The 15,562-nt window shown below is 40.8% G+C and overlaps 1 protein-coding gene across 3 annotated transcripts; it reads left to right on the top strand.

The window, feature by feature from the left end:
* Positions 1–3,308: 3,308 nt before the first annotated feature.
* On the top strand, positions 3,309–13,223 carry LOC112249158 (beta,beta-carotene 15,15'-dioxygenase). Of its 3 annotated transcripts, none has more exons than XM_024418854.2 (11): positions 3,309–3,430; positions 7,883–8,011; positions 8,226–8,355; positions 8,540–8,687; positions 8,776–8,926; positions 10,988–11,208; positions 11,329–11,580; positions 11,678–11,783; positions 11,925–12,019; positions 12,119–12,230; positions 12,384–13,223. In XM_024418854.2, the coding sequence occupies exons 1-11, from the start codon at positions 3,367–3,369 to the stop codon at positions 12,536–12,538; spliced, it is 1,563 nt and encodes a 520-aa protein (XP_024274622.1). In that variant the 5' UTR covers positions 3,309–3,366; the 3' UTR covers positions 12,539–13,223. The 3 variants fall into 3 exon arrangements, with proteins under 3 accessions (XP_024274622.1, XP_024274621.1, XP_024274623.1); XM_024418853.2 differs by having other exon boundaries at positions 8,776–8,944; XM_024418855.1 differs by lacking the exon at positions 7,883–8,011 and adding an exon at positions 8,051–8,130 and having other exon boundaries at positions 3,339–3,430; positions 8,776–8,944.
* The last annotated feature ends 2,339 nt before the right edge of the window (positions 13,224–15,562 follow it).

Raw genomic sequence — 15,562 nt, 5'->3', positions numbered from 1 at the left:
CTGTATGAGTTGTATGGACTGTTAAATAAAGGTTAAATAAAATAAAATAATATACTGTACTGTCAGTCTATCACCAACAGCCTGTGACCTGTGGGTCAGAGCATGAAATTCGCCCTCTAAGGCTGAGTGACAGCTCTCCCCTACCTATCCCTTTTATCTGAGGATATTGGGATTTCTTGTTTTGTGCTGTCTTAGACCACCAGCCAGTGTGGGTGTTGGCCACCGTACTTCAGCTAGTGTGTGTGTTTCTAACCTTGTCAAGATATCCTCCACTGCAGTGCTCGTTATCGTGGCCACCGGGCACTAGTCTTCCTTCGACTATTTAAAACTCGAATGGGTCACTTCCCTAGATAACAGCATCTAGGAAGATTGTCAGCCTACCCAGCTAACGGTATATGATGTGAGATTCGGATTGCCCCCCTTAGGCATCGCTCTCCCCTGGTATTACTACTATGCTATAAGCTAACTAGCTAGCCAGTTTACTAGCTGCCACTGTGTGTTGTCAGCTTGGCTTACCAAACGACGGCTATTTGTGCGTGTTTCGCATAAATAAGCCTATGTTTAAACATTTTACCTCTCCTTCTCCAGCCCTGTGGTCATAGCTAGGCTCATCCGAAATTATTTTTGCAGGAATCCCACCCTGTATGTAGGCTTGTTATAGCCATTTCCATTTCACAACTCCATCACACAGAGATTTTATCAAATCAAAGTTTATTTGTCATGTGTGCCGAAATCAACAGGTGTAAACCTTACATTGAAATGCTTACTTACAGGCTCTAACCAATGGTGCCAAAAAAAGGTGTGTGTGTGTGTAGGTAAGTAAAGAAATAAAACAACAGTAGAAAGACATTTGAAAAAAAGAGTAGCAAGGCTATGCACAGACACCTGTTTGTCAGGTAGTATGTACATGTAGGTATCGTTAAAGTGACTGTGCATATATGATGAACAGAGAGTAGCAGAAGCGTAAAAAGAGGGGTTGGCGGGTGGTGGGACACAATGCAGATAGCCCGGTTAGGCAATGTGCTGGAGCACTGGTTGGTCTGGCCAATTGAGGTAGTATGTACATGAATGTATAGTTAAAGTGACTATGCATTTAAGATAAACAGAGAGTAACAGCAGCGTAAAAGAGGGGTTGGAGGGGCACACAATGCAAATAGTCCAGGTAACCATTGGTTACCGGTTCAGAAGTCTTATGGCTTGGGGATAAAAACGGTTGAGAAGCCTTTTTTGTCCTAAACTTGGCACTCCGGTACCGCTTGCCATGTGGTAGTAGAGAGAACAGTCTATGACTGGGGTGACTGGGGTCTTTGACAATTTTTAGGGCCTTTCTCTGATACCGCCTGGTGTAGAGGTCCTGGATGGCAGGCAGCTTTGCCCCAGTGATCTACTGGGCCGTACGTGGCCCAACCTGAATCATCTCCTTAGTCTTGGTTACATTGAGGGATAGGTTGTTATTCTGGCACCACCCGGCCAGGTCTCTGACCTCCTCCCTATAGGCTGTCTCGTTGTCGGCTGTCTCGTCGTTGTCGGTTTGTGTCGTCAGCAAACTTAATGATGGTGTTGGAGTCGTGTCTGGCCATGCAGTCGTGGGTGAACAGGGAGTACAGGAGGGGACTGAGCACGCACCCCTGGGGAGCTCCAGTGTTGAGGATCGGTGTGGCAGATGTGTTGCTACCTACCCTCACCAACTGAGGGCGGCCTGTCAGGAAGTCCAGGAACCAGTTGCAGATGGAGGTGTTTAGTCCCAGGATCCTTAGCTTAGTGATGAGCTTTGAGGGTACTATGGTGTTGAACGCTGAGCTGTAGTCAATGAACAGCATTCTCACATAGGTGTTCCTTTTGTCCAGGTGGGAAACCGCAGTGTGGAGTGCAAGAGAGAGAGCATCATCTGTGGATCTGTTTGGGCAGTATGCAAATTGGAGTGGGTCTAGGGTTTCTGGGATAATGGTGTTGATGTGAGCCATTACCAGCCTTTCAAAGCACTTCATGGCTACGGACGTGGGTGCTACGGGTCTGTAGTCATTTAACTACCTATCCATATCAATAAAAGAGACTAAACAAAATCTTGATTAAGTCTAGTATATAACCTGTCCTGAGTGGAATGGTCATAACTATCTATTGCCTATTCGTATTGCCAAATCGTTTTTTTTCTATCAGCCACTGCCACTGCACATGCTTCTTCAACTATTTTGTTTAAAATGTATTTAGAGGCTATATTTAAAGGCCTGTGAGCTAGAGTCTCCTGTTAAGGGGAGCCCTATAATAAAAACAGTTATAAAACACAAATCGAGTTCTACAATTATTTTACATTTATATGAACCCCTCCTACAGAATATGCTTTGGCAAGATTTTAAGTGATGAAAGAAATATCAAAATATTCAATAAAAAAAATATTGAGTAGCAGTGAGTCTATTAAATAATTAAATCATTCATAGACTCACCAAACATTTATTATTATATGTTTCATTATTCTTGGTAGATACAACTGGTTATGATTGCAGATAGAGCTCAGAGAATGGGATGGTGCAATATTGAATTAGTCATATATTGATAAGGTGCGAGCATGGGGATGTCCACGTCACCCAGAGATAAAAGGCATAATAGAGCTAGTGCTATCTAGATTTGCCCTGGCAAACAAATCTATTACATTAACTACCAATATGTGAAGTAAACTCAACTGAGGAGTAATAGAGAATGGAGACTTTTAACTTGATAATGTGCAACATACCTCATTCTGGTTTCTCTGACTTCCGTTTTTTTATGCTTGTTAGTGTGGCCTTTTGGTGTCATTGTTTTTGCGTTCTTAAGATGACACTGCCAAAACTCTAAAAGGTATTATTGTAGGTCAGAATTGCAACACAAGATTTGTTCAAGCTTAAAATGTTAGTTGGTAATCGTAACATGGTGTTTGTATGTTCACAGATTAAATTTCAAGTTTACTTTTCTTATGATCCTAATGGTATGTACGTTCAACCTTTTGGCAGGTATCTCGCTCCATATGTGAACTGCTAATGACCGATCAGGAACATACACAATATAGTCAGTCAGTAGACAAGATAACAGAAAGATGATATGCTATAGTTTCGTGTATCTCAGTTGGTAGAGCATTGTGAGTTCGATTACCACTGCGGGGCAGTACGAAAAAAAGTATGAAAATGTATGCACTCACTACTATAAGTCGCTCCACATAAGAGCGTCTGCTAAATGACTCAAATGTAAGCGTCTTGCGCTTATATTAGGCTACTACTTGGAAACTCAGAAATGGGAGTGGTTTCTTTTGTCTAATATATAAACGACACCCTTTTTCGTCTCTCATAACTTCTAAGGAAGGTAACGCATGAATATTTGTCTTTCATCTCAATAAGGATGGCCTACGACTACGCTAAAAACATAGAAGAAAGACCTGATCCAGTGAAGGCAGACCTCAAAGGTATGTAACCTGGTGAGATGGTTATGGAAACTTTAGATCATTTTCATTATCAACATAACATGCGCAGTAACATTCACAGGTATAACTAGGGCAGTAGCAGTGCGTGGGTAAAATCACTAGAGAAGCCAAGCCAGGAAAAAATTGCCTATTACAATTTAGGGGTTGTGATAATTGCTTTGTTTTCTTTTATCCTGTTCATATGCCTTGACATCGTGATATTGGCCTAAGCCCGAGACAATAAGAAGAGGCAGTGGCAGAATATATTCAACCATAACTTTGTTTCATCACAAAACCAGAGAAAACATCTGTCTGGTGGAGTCCACAAAGCATATTGCATATAACAAACAGTTACATGACCTACAGCATGGTCAATTAAATCAATGTTTCTGAGATTTTCAGACAACTGAACAACTATTGATTTAGAACACCTGAGAGTTACCTCAAGTCCCAAAGAAAACAGGAGCTGCTTCCACTATTCCAGCACCATTTCAACTTCAAAATGGCAACATCAAAATGGCAACATCATCAACTCACCTAAGCTTAGTCTAATACAGTGACAACCAAAATATTCCAAAAACAATGTAGTCCAATCAATGTATGCTAAATATCATGTGGCTGTCCATGGTACTTCTTTCTTTCCCTCGCTGTGTGTGTGTGTGTGTGTGTGTGTTGTGTGTGTGTGTGTGTGTGTGTGTGTGTGTGTTTGTTAGAAAAACATGTTGCTTCACCCTACTTGTAGAGAAACGCCAGTGCCATCCTCCTCTCTTTCATGTCCCGAAACATCAATGACTGTCATACAGTACAAGCTTTTAGTTTTTGTTGTCATAAGCTACCTGGCTAAAGTGCTTGCTTGCAAGCATTTCATGGCCAATGATTAGCCAGCTAGTAAACATTAGCCTACTACATCTAGCTACATGTTGAACTTCTATCCTCTCAGGCCAGAGGCACAACTTATGAATTTTTGGTTGGATCAGAATCGCCTTTATAATCATTGGCCAGTAAGGAGAATTAAGTAAAACCACAAGTTCAAATCTCTGTCCATGGCTAATTTAGAAAAGGGACAATTTTAGCTAGCCAGACACTGGAGGACAACAACACAAGGAGAGGCAAGAATTAAATATTTTTTTTCTCTCAATGAAATCTGGCTTGATGTGATTGGTGTGAAGCCAAATCCAAACTGGCTTTCCTTTTTTTTTTTTTTGTGCACCAGGATCATTCACAGTTTAGCTGAATGCTGATTGGCTATCAATGTACACTGCTCAAAAAAAATAAAGGGAACACTAAAATAACACATCCTAGATCTGAATGAATGAAATATTCTAATTAAATACTTTTTTCTTTACATAGTTGAATGTGCTGACAACAAAATCACACAAATTATCAATGGAAATCAAATTTATCAACCCATGGAGGTCTGGATTTGGAGTCACACTCAAAATTAAAGTGGAAAACCACACTACAGGCTGATCCAACTTTGATGTAATGTCCTTAAAACAAGTCAAAATGAGGCTCAGTAGTGTGTGTGGCCTCCACATGCCTGTATGAAATCCCTACAACGCCTGGGCATGCTCCTGATGAGGTGGTGGATGGCCTCCTGAGGGATCTCCTCCCAGATCTGGACTAAAGCATCCGCCAACTCCTGGACAGTTTGTGGTGCAACGTGGCGTTGGTGGATGGAGCGAGACATGATGTGCTCAATTGGATTCAGGTCTGGGGAACGGGCGCCAGTCCAGAGCATCAATGCCTTCCTCTTGCAGGAACTGCTGACACACTCCAGCCACATGAGGTCTAGCATTGTCTTGCATTAGGAGGAACCCAGGGCCAACCGCACCAGCATATGGTCTCACAAGGGGTCTGAGGATCTCATCTCGGTACCTAATGGCAGTCAGGCTACCTCTGGCAAGCACATGGAGGGCTGTGCGGACCCCAAAGAAATGCCACCCCACACCATGACTGACCCACCGCCAAACCACTTTCATGCTGGAGGATGTTGCAGGCAGCAGAACGTTCTCCACGGCGTCTCCAGACTCTGTCACGTCTGTTACACGTGCTCGGTGTGAACCTGCTTTCATCTGTGAAGAGCACAGGGCGCCAGTGACGAATTTGCCAATCTTGATGTTCTCTGGCAAATGCCAAATGTCCTGCACGGTGTTGGGCTGTAAGCATAACCCCCACCTGTGGACGTCGGGCCCTCATACCACTCCTTTATTGGGGTGTCTTGCTAATTGCCTATCATTTCCACCTGTTGTCTATTCCATTTGCACAACAGCATGTGAAATGTATTGTCAATCAGTGTTGCTTCCTAAGTGGACAGTTTGATTTCACAAGAAGTGTGATTGACTTGGAGTTACATTGTGTTGTTTAAGTGTTCCCTTTATTTTTTTGAGCAGTGTGTGTATATATATATATATTTTGTCAAGGGAGGCCAAATGCTTGCTGGCTTCCCTTGCATTCAATGCTACTGGTGGCAACAACGTTATACTCTTTCTGACCAGAACGCATCAGATAGATGGGCTACACATACAGGGTCAGAGAGATCCCCTGGTTTTAATATCTATGACGACATCCCACAATTTGCCACAATCTGACGGTTAATAGCTTTATGGCACGAACCGCATAGTTATAGGCTTTTAATGATTTAAATAATGTCCATGTGAAAGGCTAATGGATGTGGTTGTTTCGCAAAATGTTGAACCCAGTTTTCAAAATTGTATCTCATAGTCAATTAACAATATTCTGGAGGCCTGGAACAAAGACCATTCCTGGAACAAAGACCATTTCTTCTCTTATTAGTTATTCACCAGTACTAGGCTACTACAGTTATAGTAGCCAGAGTGACCGTTGCGAAGCAGGCCAAAATTACGAAGTACTCCCGGGACACAGATTTTGGAAATGAAATCCAATAGTTTACACCCAGAGAAGCGTCGCTGTGTATTTGGCGGCCCTTGTGAGGCTTGCTGTCCCATTTGTACAGTGCACTATGAATGTCCAATGTGTAAAAAAACATTGGATTTTTAAGTTGATGGGCCGCCAAATGAGCAGCGACGCTCCTCTGTGTGTAAACTCTGTGGATTTGGAAACTAGAAGTGCTCCTGAGTAGACTGTGCAGAGTGCCATCTTTTGGATGGGACTTTAAACTAAAGGTCACTAAAGATCCCATATCACTTATTATAAGCATAGGGGTGTGAACCTCAGTGTCCTTGCTAAATTCCCAATATGGCCCTCATACCATCATGGCCACCTAATCTTCCCCAGCTTCCAATTTCGCTCATTCCCTCTCCTCTCCCCTGTAAATGTTCCCCAGTCATTGCTGTAAATGAGAGCAATATGTATTTCCAGTATGAAAATACTATGGGATTTAAGCTGATTGGCCACACTTTAAGGGCTGCAAAATGAGCAGCGACACTCCTCTGGGTGTACGCTCTGATTTGGAAACTAGTGGCACTCCTGAGTAGAAGGGCCTCCCTTTTACTGCGACACAATGTACAGAGAATTATGTACAGTGCAGTATGTCCAATATGAAAAACTGATTGGATTTAAGCTGATAGGCCACTCTGTAGCACTTTCCTGCAGTCAAATGACCTCGTGGGTTGAATGTTAATATTTTTCATAATTAATAAACATGATTTCAAAAAAGCCGCTGAAAATCTGTTTTTTCCATGTCAAATGATTGTTATATTTCAGTCTTCTGTGAAAGTGTAATATTGGGATGCAAACAATTGTATACATTTCAAGTCCATATCTGGTATGGTACAGTTGTTGTTTTTAATGTTTAAAGCCCATAACCCTGTGTGTGAGTTGTATACTTCTGTTTCACTCTGTGACCCTGACCTAGCCCACTGCAGGAAAAGGTTTTAAGGGGTGCAGAATGAGCAGTGACGCTCCTCGGTTGTAAACCCTGTGGATTTCGAAACTAGTGGTGCTCCTGAGTAGAAGGGCCCCCCTTTTACTATGCCAGAATGTACAGGAAGTTGTGCAGTACTGTATGTCCAATATGAAAATGTACTGAACATCGTGCAATACGAATAGGCTAATTAACTATGGGATTTAAGTGTTTTCTAAAGTTTATTATAATAATATTGTTATTAATAGTATCATTATGAATGTTTTATTTGTATTACTGTTACCATAACTATCTAGTAATTATTTTAATGCAATAATGTCAATGCTATAATATTACTTGTGCTGTAAAGGTGATTAACTTTATACATTTCTTCTTATTGTTAAACAAAATTGTAAGTCTGCTAACATTTCCCCATATACTGTTATGAATTTTGACCTTTTGTATTATTTCTCGCCATCTTAATTGCACAACTTTTATTTTGAAGGAAAATCACAGAGGACACAGCCTTATTCTTGCTGTATCTTACTTATTCTTGCTGGCGGAGTGGACACATTGTCATAGACCCCCCCTCATGCTGTTTTGTAAAACTAAACTATTGTTTTATATAGGAAACCTTCCAAGCTGGCTGCAAGGCACGTTGTTGCGCAATGGGCCAGGCATATTCTCAGTGGGGGATACCACATACAACCACTGGTTCGATGGGATGGCACTGATGCACAGCTTTACATTCAAAGATGGTAAAATGACTGGAAGTGTTTCTCTTTTTTGTGATATAGAAACTCGAACAAGATGATCTGATGATAAGTCCAATTGGCAAGCTTTTGGGCTTTTTAGTGCTATGGGCGCCATGGGTTGTGTGAGTACAATTAATTCCCACATTTAGCAATTAAACTCTCAATAGAAGTAAATCATTGTGTGTGTGTGGTGTGTGTGTACAATTATTTTCTTCAGGTGAGGTAATCTACAGAAGCAGATATTTACGTGGAGACACATACAAAGACAACATGGCAGCCAAAAGAATTGTTGTGTCTGAAATGGGGACAATGGCCTACCCGGACCCAGGCAAAAACGTCATATCTAGGTAGTACATTACAGATGGTTCATTTTTGCACATTAAAAAGGCAAGATGTTGAAATCAATTATGTTTTGGCATGCTGTAGCAAAAGATCAGGCACGATAGTGCATCTGATCTGAATGTTGATGATTTAATTTAATTTGTCCCTATGAATTTGCCTGTTGCTGATTTAAATGATCTTTGTCTCCAGGGTGATCACCTTTCTTAACCACACGGTCCCAGACTTCACTGACAACTGTGGCAACAATTTCATTCGATATGGGAAGGATTATTATGCAACCTCTGAAACCAACTACATCCGCAAAGTGGATCCTGTGACTCTGGAGACTCAGGACAAGGTCATTTAAAGTTAATACTGGCGTTGCCATCTGGATGACCATACGTATGAACACACCTGTTTATAAGCCTATCTTGTTATCTCACTAGGTTGACTACATGAAATACCTTGCTGTGAACCTGGTGACATCCCATCCACATTACGATAAAGACGGAACAGCCTACAACATGGGAACTTCAATAGCGGAGAAGGGAAAGACTAAATACACCTTATTCAAGGTTCCAGACACTACTGCGGGAGGTACACTACCAGTCAAAAGTTTGGACACACCTACTCATTCAAGGGTTTTTCTTTATTTTTACTATTTTCTACATGGTAAAATAATAGTGCAGACATCAAACTTTGAAATAACACATGTGAAATCATGTAGTAACCAAAAAAGTGTAGAACAAATCAAAACATATTTAAGATTCTTCAAAGGAGCCACCCTTTGCCTTGATGACATCTTTGCACAATCTTGGCATTCTCTCAACCAGCTTCATGAGGAATGCTTTTCAATAGTATTGAAGGAGTTCCCACAAATGCTGAGCACTTGTTGGCTGCTTTTCCTTCACTCTGCGGTCCAACTCATTCCAAACCTTTTCGATTGGGTTGAGGTTGGGTGATTGTAGAGGCCAGGTCATCTGATGCAGCACCATCACTCTCCTTCTTGGTCAAATAGCCCTTACACAGCCTGAAGGTGTGTTTTGGGTCATTGTCCTGTTGAAAAACAAATGATAGTCCCACTAATCGCAAACCAGATAGGATGGCGTATCGCTGCAGAATGCTGTGGTAGCCATGCCGTTTAAGTGTGACTTGAATTCTAAATAAATCACTGACAGTGTCATCAGCAAAGCACCATCACACCTCCTCCATGCTTCACAGTGGGAACCACACATGCAGAGGTCATCTGTTCACCTACTCTGCGTCTCGCAAAGACACGGCGGTTGGAACGAAAAATCTCTAATTTGGACTCATCAGACCAAAGGACAGATTTCCACCGGTCTAATGTCCATTACTCATGTTTCTTGGCCCAAGAAAGTCTCTGTGTTATTGGTGTCCTTTAGTAGTGGTTTCTTTGCAGGCCTGATTCACACAGTCTCTCCTGAACAGTTGATGTTGAGATGTCTGTTATGTTACTTGAACACTGAAGCATTTATTTGGGCTGCAATTTCTGAGGCTGGTAACTCTAATGAACTTATCCTCTGCAACCGAGGTAACTCTGGGTCTTCCTTTCCTGTGGCGGTCCTCATGAGAGCCAGTTTCATCACAGCGCTTGATGGTTTTTGCGACTGCACTTGAAGAAATGTACAATTCTTAATGTTCCTAATTGACTGACCTTCATGTCTTCAAGTAGTGATGGACTGTTGTTTCTCTTTGCTTATTTGAGCTTTTCTTGCCATAGTATGGACTTGGTCTTTCACCAAATAGGGCTATCTTCTGTATACCACCCCTACCTTGTCACAACACAACTGATTGTCTCAAACGCATTAAGAAAGATAAATTCCACAAATTAACTTTTAACAAGGCACAGCTGTTAATTGAAATACATTCCAGGTGACTATCTCATGAAGCTGGATGAGAGAATGCCAGGAGTGTGCAAAGCTGTCAAGACAAAGGGTGACTACTTTGAAGAATCTCAAACATAAAATAGATTTTTGATTTGTTTAACACTTTTTTTTTTGTTGGTTACTACATGATTCCATATGTTATTTCATAGTTTTGATGTCTTCACTATTATTCTACAATGTAGAAAATAGTCAAAATAAAGAAAAACCCTTGAATTAGTAGGTGTGTACCAACTTTTGACTGGTACTGTATATCTTCAAAAATATCACCTTGTCTATCTTTGTTTGAGTTAGTTAATTCCTAGTTATAGGGTATCACCAGTCCCCAGGTTGTTTCTGCCTTGGACTTGATCACTGTCCACACCTCTGTTGTCAAGTCTAAAACAGATACCAATTAAAAGGAAATAGAGACAGCCAGCAGAGACGTCTGCCCCCCAGGAGTTAAACTTTAGACCACTGACCTTGTAAACTCTGAACTTCACTGGTATCTGATGAAAATGCATAGTCTCATATAGCAGTGGTCAAGACCTTTTTTAAATTGTTGAAGTCATGTTTTAACCCATTTGAGCAATAACCTTGTATTTTACAATCTCTAACATTTAGCAGAACCATTTACCCATCACCTTTCTGGGTTTTGTCTTATTGCTTTACACCATGGATAGAGAAGTATCCTGACCATGAAGCAGATAGTTTTCACAAAACATTACAAATAGCTGTAAATGGTTGTAAATGATCTGTTTATATGTTTAATCAGGTAAGGCCAATGCTTCTCCAGCCTTGAAGAACCTTGAGGTGATCTGCACAGTGCCCTGCCGCTCCCTCCTCAGCCCCAGCTACTACCACAGCTTCGGCATGACTGACAACTACTTCATCTTCATTGAGCAGCCATTCAAACTGGACATCCTCAAGATGGCCACAGCATACATGAGAGGGGTCAACTGGGCTAGTTGTCTAAAGTTTTTCCCTGAGGAAAATGTAAGGGTTATAAGACTCATTTTCTTTGGCAATGAATTTAATGAGTCCAATGTAAGTGCAAGTACGTTGTTTTTTCCATTTCATGGAAATGATGTCCCTTTGTGTTTTCAATTTTGACAGACCCTGATTCACCTGATCGATAGAAAGACAGGCAAAGAAGTGGGCATAAAGTACTACACAGAGGCAATGATAGTGTACCATCACGTGAATGCCTTTGAAGAGGATGGTCATGTCATCTTTGATGTTATCGCCTATGAAGATCCCAGCTTATACAACATGTTCTACCTAAATGTGTTAAAAGAACAATCAAAGACCTCCGCAATGTCTGTGCCAAAGTGCAAAAGATTTGCCCTTCCTGTACAGACTGACAAGGTAATGGTTTGCAACTGATTACTATCTTAACTTTTAACATTGCTCTCAACTATTGCGTAGTCAACTGTTTTTATAATGTTGAGAACTGTTTCTGAAGGGGATTGATGTTGGAGATGATATGGTGAAACTCCAATACACAACAGCTAGCGCTGTGAAAGAGAAAGAGGGTAAACTACTCTGCCAGCCAGAGGTGCTTTGTGACAGTAAGACCAAAACTTGTATTGCTCAATGTTCTGTTAAATTCTTGTGCCTATATAGACACTCAAAATACATATCACCCCAACATTTTCTTTCACAATATACTCGTGTTGATTTTGTTGTTCAATCCCAAAATGTATCTACAGGTGTGGAACTACCCAGGATCAATTATGACTTCAATGGCAAGAAGTACAGATTTGTCTACATGACTTGTGTTGCAATGACAGCAGTGGCAACTAAGGTAAAAGTCCCTGTGATTTAATTTAGGCCTTTGTGAACATAACTGCATGTGTTGCTTATCTAATATTTTGTTAACTATATACTTAACTTTAATAAATAGATCATGAAGTTGGACATTGAGACAAAGGAGAGGACTGAATGGAGTGAGGAGAACTGCTGGCCATCAGAGCCTGTGTTCATTCCAAGACCCAATGGAGAAGGAGAGGATGATGGTGAGATTGCTTTACATGGTCCTCAAATCTTAAATATATGAAGACTTATGTTTTGATTTGAATGGCCAGACATTCACAATGTATGCTGAATAAAGTTAGAATTTCAATGAAAGTCTGTCCAACATATTCAAACAAAATGTCTCCTATGTCCAGGTGTGGTCTTGACAACAGTCATCAACTCCAATCCAGGGGAATCTGGCTTCATCTTGGTGCTGGATGCAAAGTCTTTCAAGGAGGTAGCTCGAGCCTATATGAATGCAGAGATTCACATGGACATGCATGGATACTTCATCCCAATGGAAAATTAGTATGACAGAAATGATTTACTCCAAGAGTAGCCTACTACCCTCCACAAAGAAATAGACACTATGGGAAACGATAGGGATAGTATTAGATACTTTAAATACCAAAGTGCCTTGTAAATGTTTTCTTAACAATGTCCCAGTGCTAATATTGCTACATTTTGCACAACACATGTGAGCAGTTATCTATGGACTAATGCCAGTGTAGTCTTGAATTTGTCTATATCTCAAGGGAACCCATTATGGATATCCTCAAAATCATCTACCATGAAATATTTAAGAAAATGTTTTAGTGTTTTGCTAACTAAGTATATAACACACCAATCACATAAATATGTATTTTATTGTTCATGTTTTTATGTAGTTTTGTCCTGTATAGCATTGTCAAGGAAAATCCTTAAAATACAAATTATTGTACCATTTGTTGTTATTTAATTAGGCCTAATAAAGTGTGAAAAGAGTGATGGTTGTCTCCGGTCCATAAGAGGGCGCCAGTTACCCCAAAGTGAGTTTACGTTGATGTTTGCGTGACTCTGATACCTACGTCATATTGTGGAGACGACCATCAACATTGTTGACATCGAGGCGCGGTTTTTATTAAAACCTCAATGCGAGGGTCATGACTTTTTATAAACGTGTGGTGGATTACTGTTCATTATTGTTTTATCTCCATTAAAGTACTTAGTCACGATGCTCTCTATTTTAAAATTTCTTCAAAAAAATATATTTCATTCATTCTAATGCATAACGTTAGACTAGCTAAATTTGAAGGTTGAGTGCGAATATTTTGTGCTCACTCAATCAAATCAGACAGCAAGTGACACTGACCATTTGACGTGAGCTTAGCTAACGTCACATTTCATTTCATATGTATTGTGAGTTAGCAAACGTTCGCTAACTGTCTTTGAAAACATTTGTTTTAGGCTATTTTGGTTTCTAGACAGTTGCAGAGGACTGTCTTCTGAGACCGATGGAGAGACACGAATTGCACATATTCTCAAAGAAGTTTCCATCGGCCACGTCTCTAAAAGTTGTGGACATATCAGGTAAATAGACCTCGAAACATGGGTGTCAAAAGGGGTCCTGATCTAGCTACATCATGCATAATGACATGTATGTTACTACGACGCTGAATTGGTTGTTGTCTTACTGGTATTCAGTGGACTCACACTCGCGTGGTCATCCTTCCATATTAGGTATCGTTTACTCGAATATTGGAACGAAATGCGAGAAGCTTGGGCTTCCTAGGATAGTGCATTCTTCTTGTGTGGATTATTGGCGGTTGGCATCAATAATAATAATAGTGCTTTACCGCAACGACCTGTACTTGATTTACTCTCTCACATGTTGGAGTTCCAGATGCATAGATGCACTCATAAGTTCAAGAAAATACTTAAGGAAGAACAACCAAAAACCCAGCCCAAACTGCCTGTACTACCATACCCAGCACTATCTCTAACCACAGACCTGAGTGGGCAACACTACCTCTTCCAACATCTTCTGTAGATCCTTTGCAGAAATATCTACAATATCCAGAAAATGTTCAGCTGCTCTACCCAACAATTCCAATTTTATCTGACCAGCCTTCTACTTGTGCAGCACAATTCACAACCACATTTACTTTTACTATAACATTTACTATTTGTCCTCCCTCTGAGCAGGCAACATGGAGAGCCCTGAGCCCTACCTCCTGATTCATCCTTCTCACTGCTTCTGCTTATGTAACACCCAGTCCCACCTGTGTCTGTTTCACCTTTACCAGGCACTCTGTAGCCCTGGCCTCACGACTGCCTCCACAATTACTACACTTTCTGGGCTCACCCTTCAAACATGAATGCGCTAACCAGATAGCTCAATATATCTCAACCAGATCAAAAGTACCTCCAAATCAAAGCATAGCAAAACCGACAGGCTCCTCCTCCAATCCATCTCGATTACAGCTAAGCCACATGTGCTCACACACCATGAACCTTCCTCTTTAGCTGCTCAACCTCTACACTCAGAGGCACTGCTATTACGCCCTTGAGTGGAGCCCTGCTCCGTAAACTAAAGCATATTATTTCTCGTTCTCCCAGTCGGACCATGCACAATGCTCAGTCCCTCTGGAAGGTGGATATGAATCCTATCCTAACGAATAAGCTCATCTCTATCTTAGCATACTGCATGCATACTTCCCTATCCTACTCTCCACCCAACTTGAGACCTGAAACGGATCTGCCAAAACCCCATGATTGACTTTTTATAAGAACCAAACTCCAATCACCATAGAATCCTCATAGACAATCCGCTTATTTGGATTCCCCAGATCTGCTTGCTTAGCATTCTTCAAAGGCACAGCAGTCGCCTGATCTTTCTTCTCAGACTCCTCTCTTCCATTTTTACCTATCTCATCTTAACTCTCTTCACTTCCCTCACTCCATGTCTCTCCCTCCATGATCACTATTACCGGAGAAAAAAAGCTTTTCAGCTTCATCTCTTAATTTATTTGTGCGAGGGCTAGTAAGTCTACGCTCGTCTAGTGCTCGGCCTAGGCAGGGGCTTCATGAACCCATTATTTTAGAGGGGTTACGAAGTACGAGAGGATGGAGGGGGAAGTTGGAGAATTTTTCAAATACCTGAAACAACTTTTTTCTGAAACCTAGAGGCATAAACATTACGCCTAATTCTATGTTTTAAAAAAAAAAAAAGATTTTTCTGGATAGGTTATCTAAGCATACCTCTGTACCTGTTCACTTTTAATGAGGGTGTCATTCTGACTATTGTAAATAACACATATCAATATACTGCACTAATATGCCTAGGATATTACATACAAATTACAACACAGTACATGGGATCATAACACATATCAATACAGGCACATATCATGGCATCATAATTAATTCACAACTATAATTATATAAGGTGCCAGATTACATTGTAACCAAATATTTTTCTGCATTTTTCTAAGCATACCTCTTGAGCTGTCTGTATATTCCTGCCTGGTGGTTATTTTTGTTATGCTTCCCTGCATCTCTGCTAAAATATGGG

This window comes from Oncorhynchus tshawytscha, linkage group LG04 (genome assembly GCF_018296145.1).
Source record: "Oncorhynchus tshawytscha isolate Ot180627B linkage group LG04, Otsh_v2.0, whole genome shotgun sequence".
NCBI lineage: Eukaryota > Metazoa > Chordata > Actinopteri > Salmoniformes > Salmonidae > Oncorhynchus > Oncorhynchus tshawytscha.
This window is presented reverse-complemented; position numbering and strand designations above follow the sequence as displayed.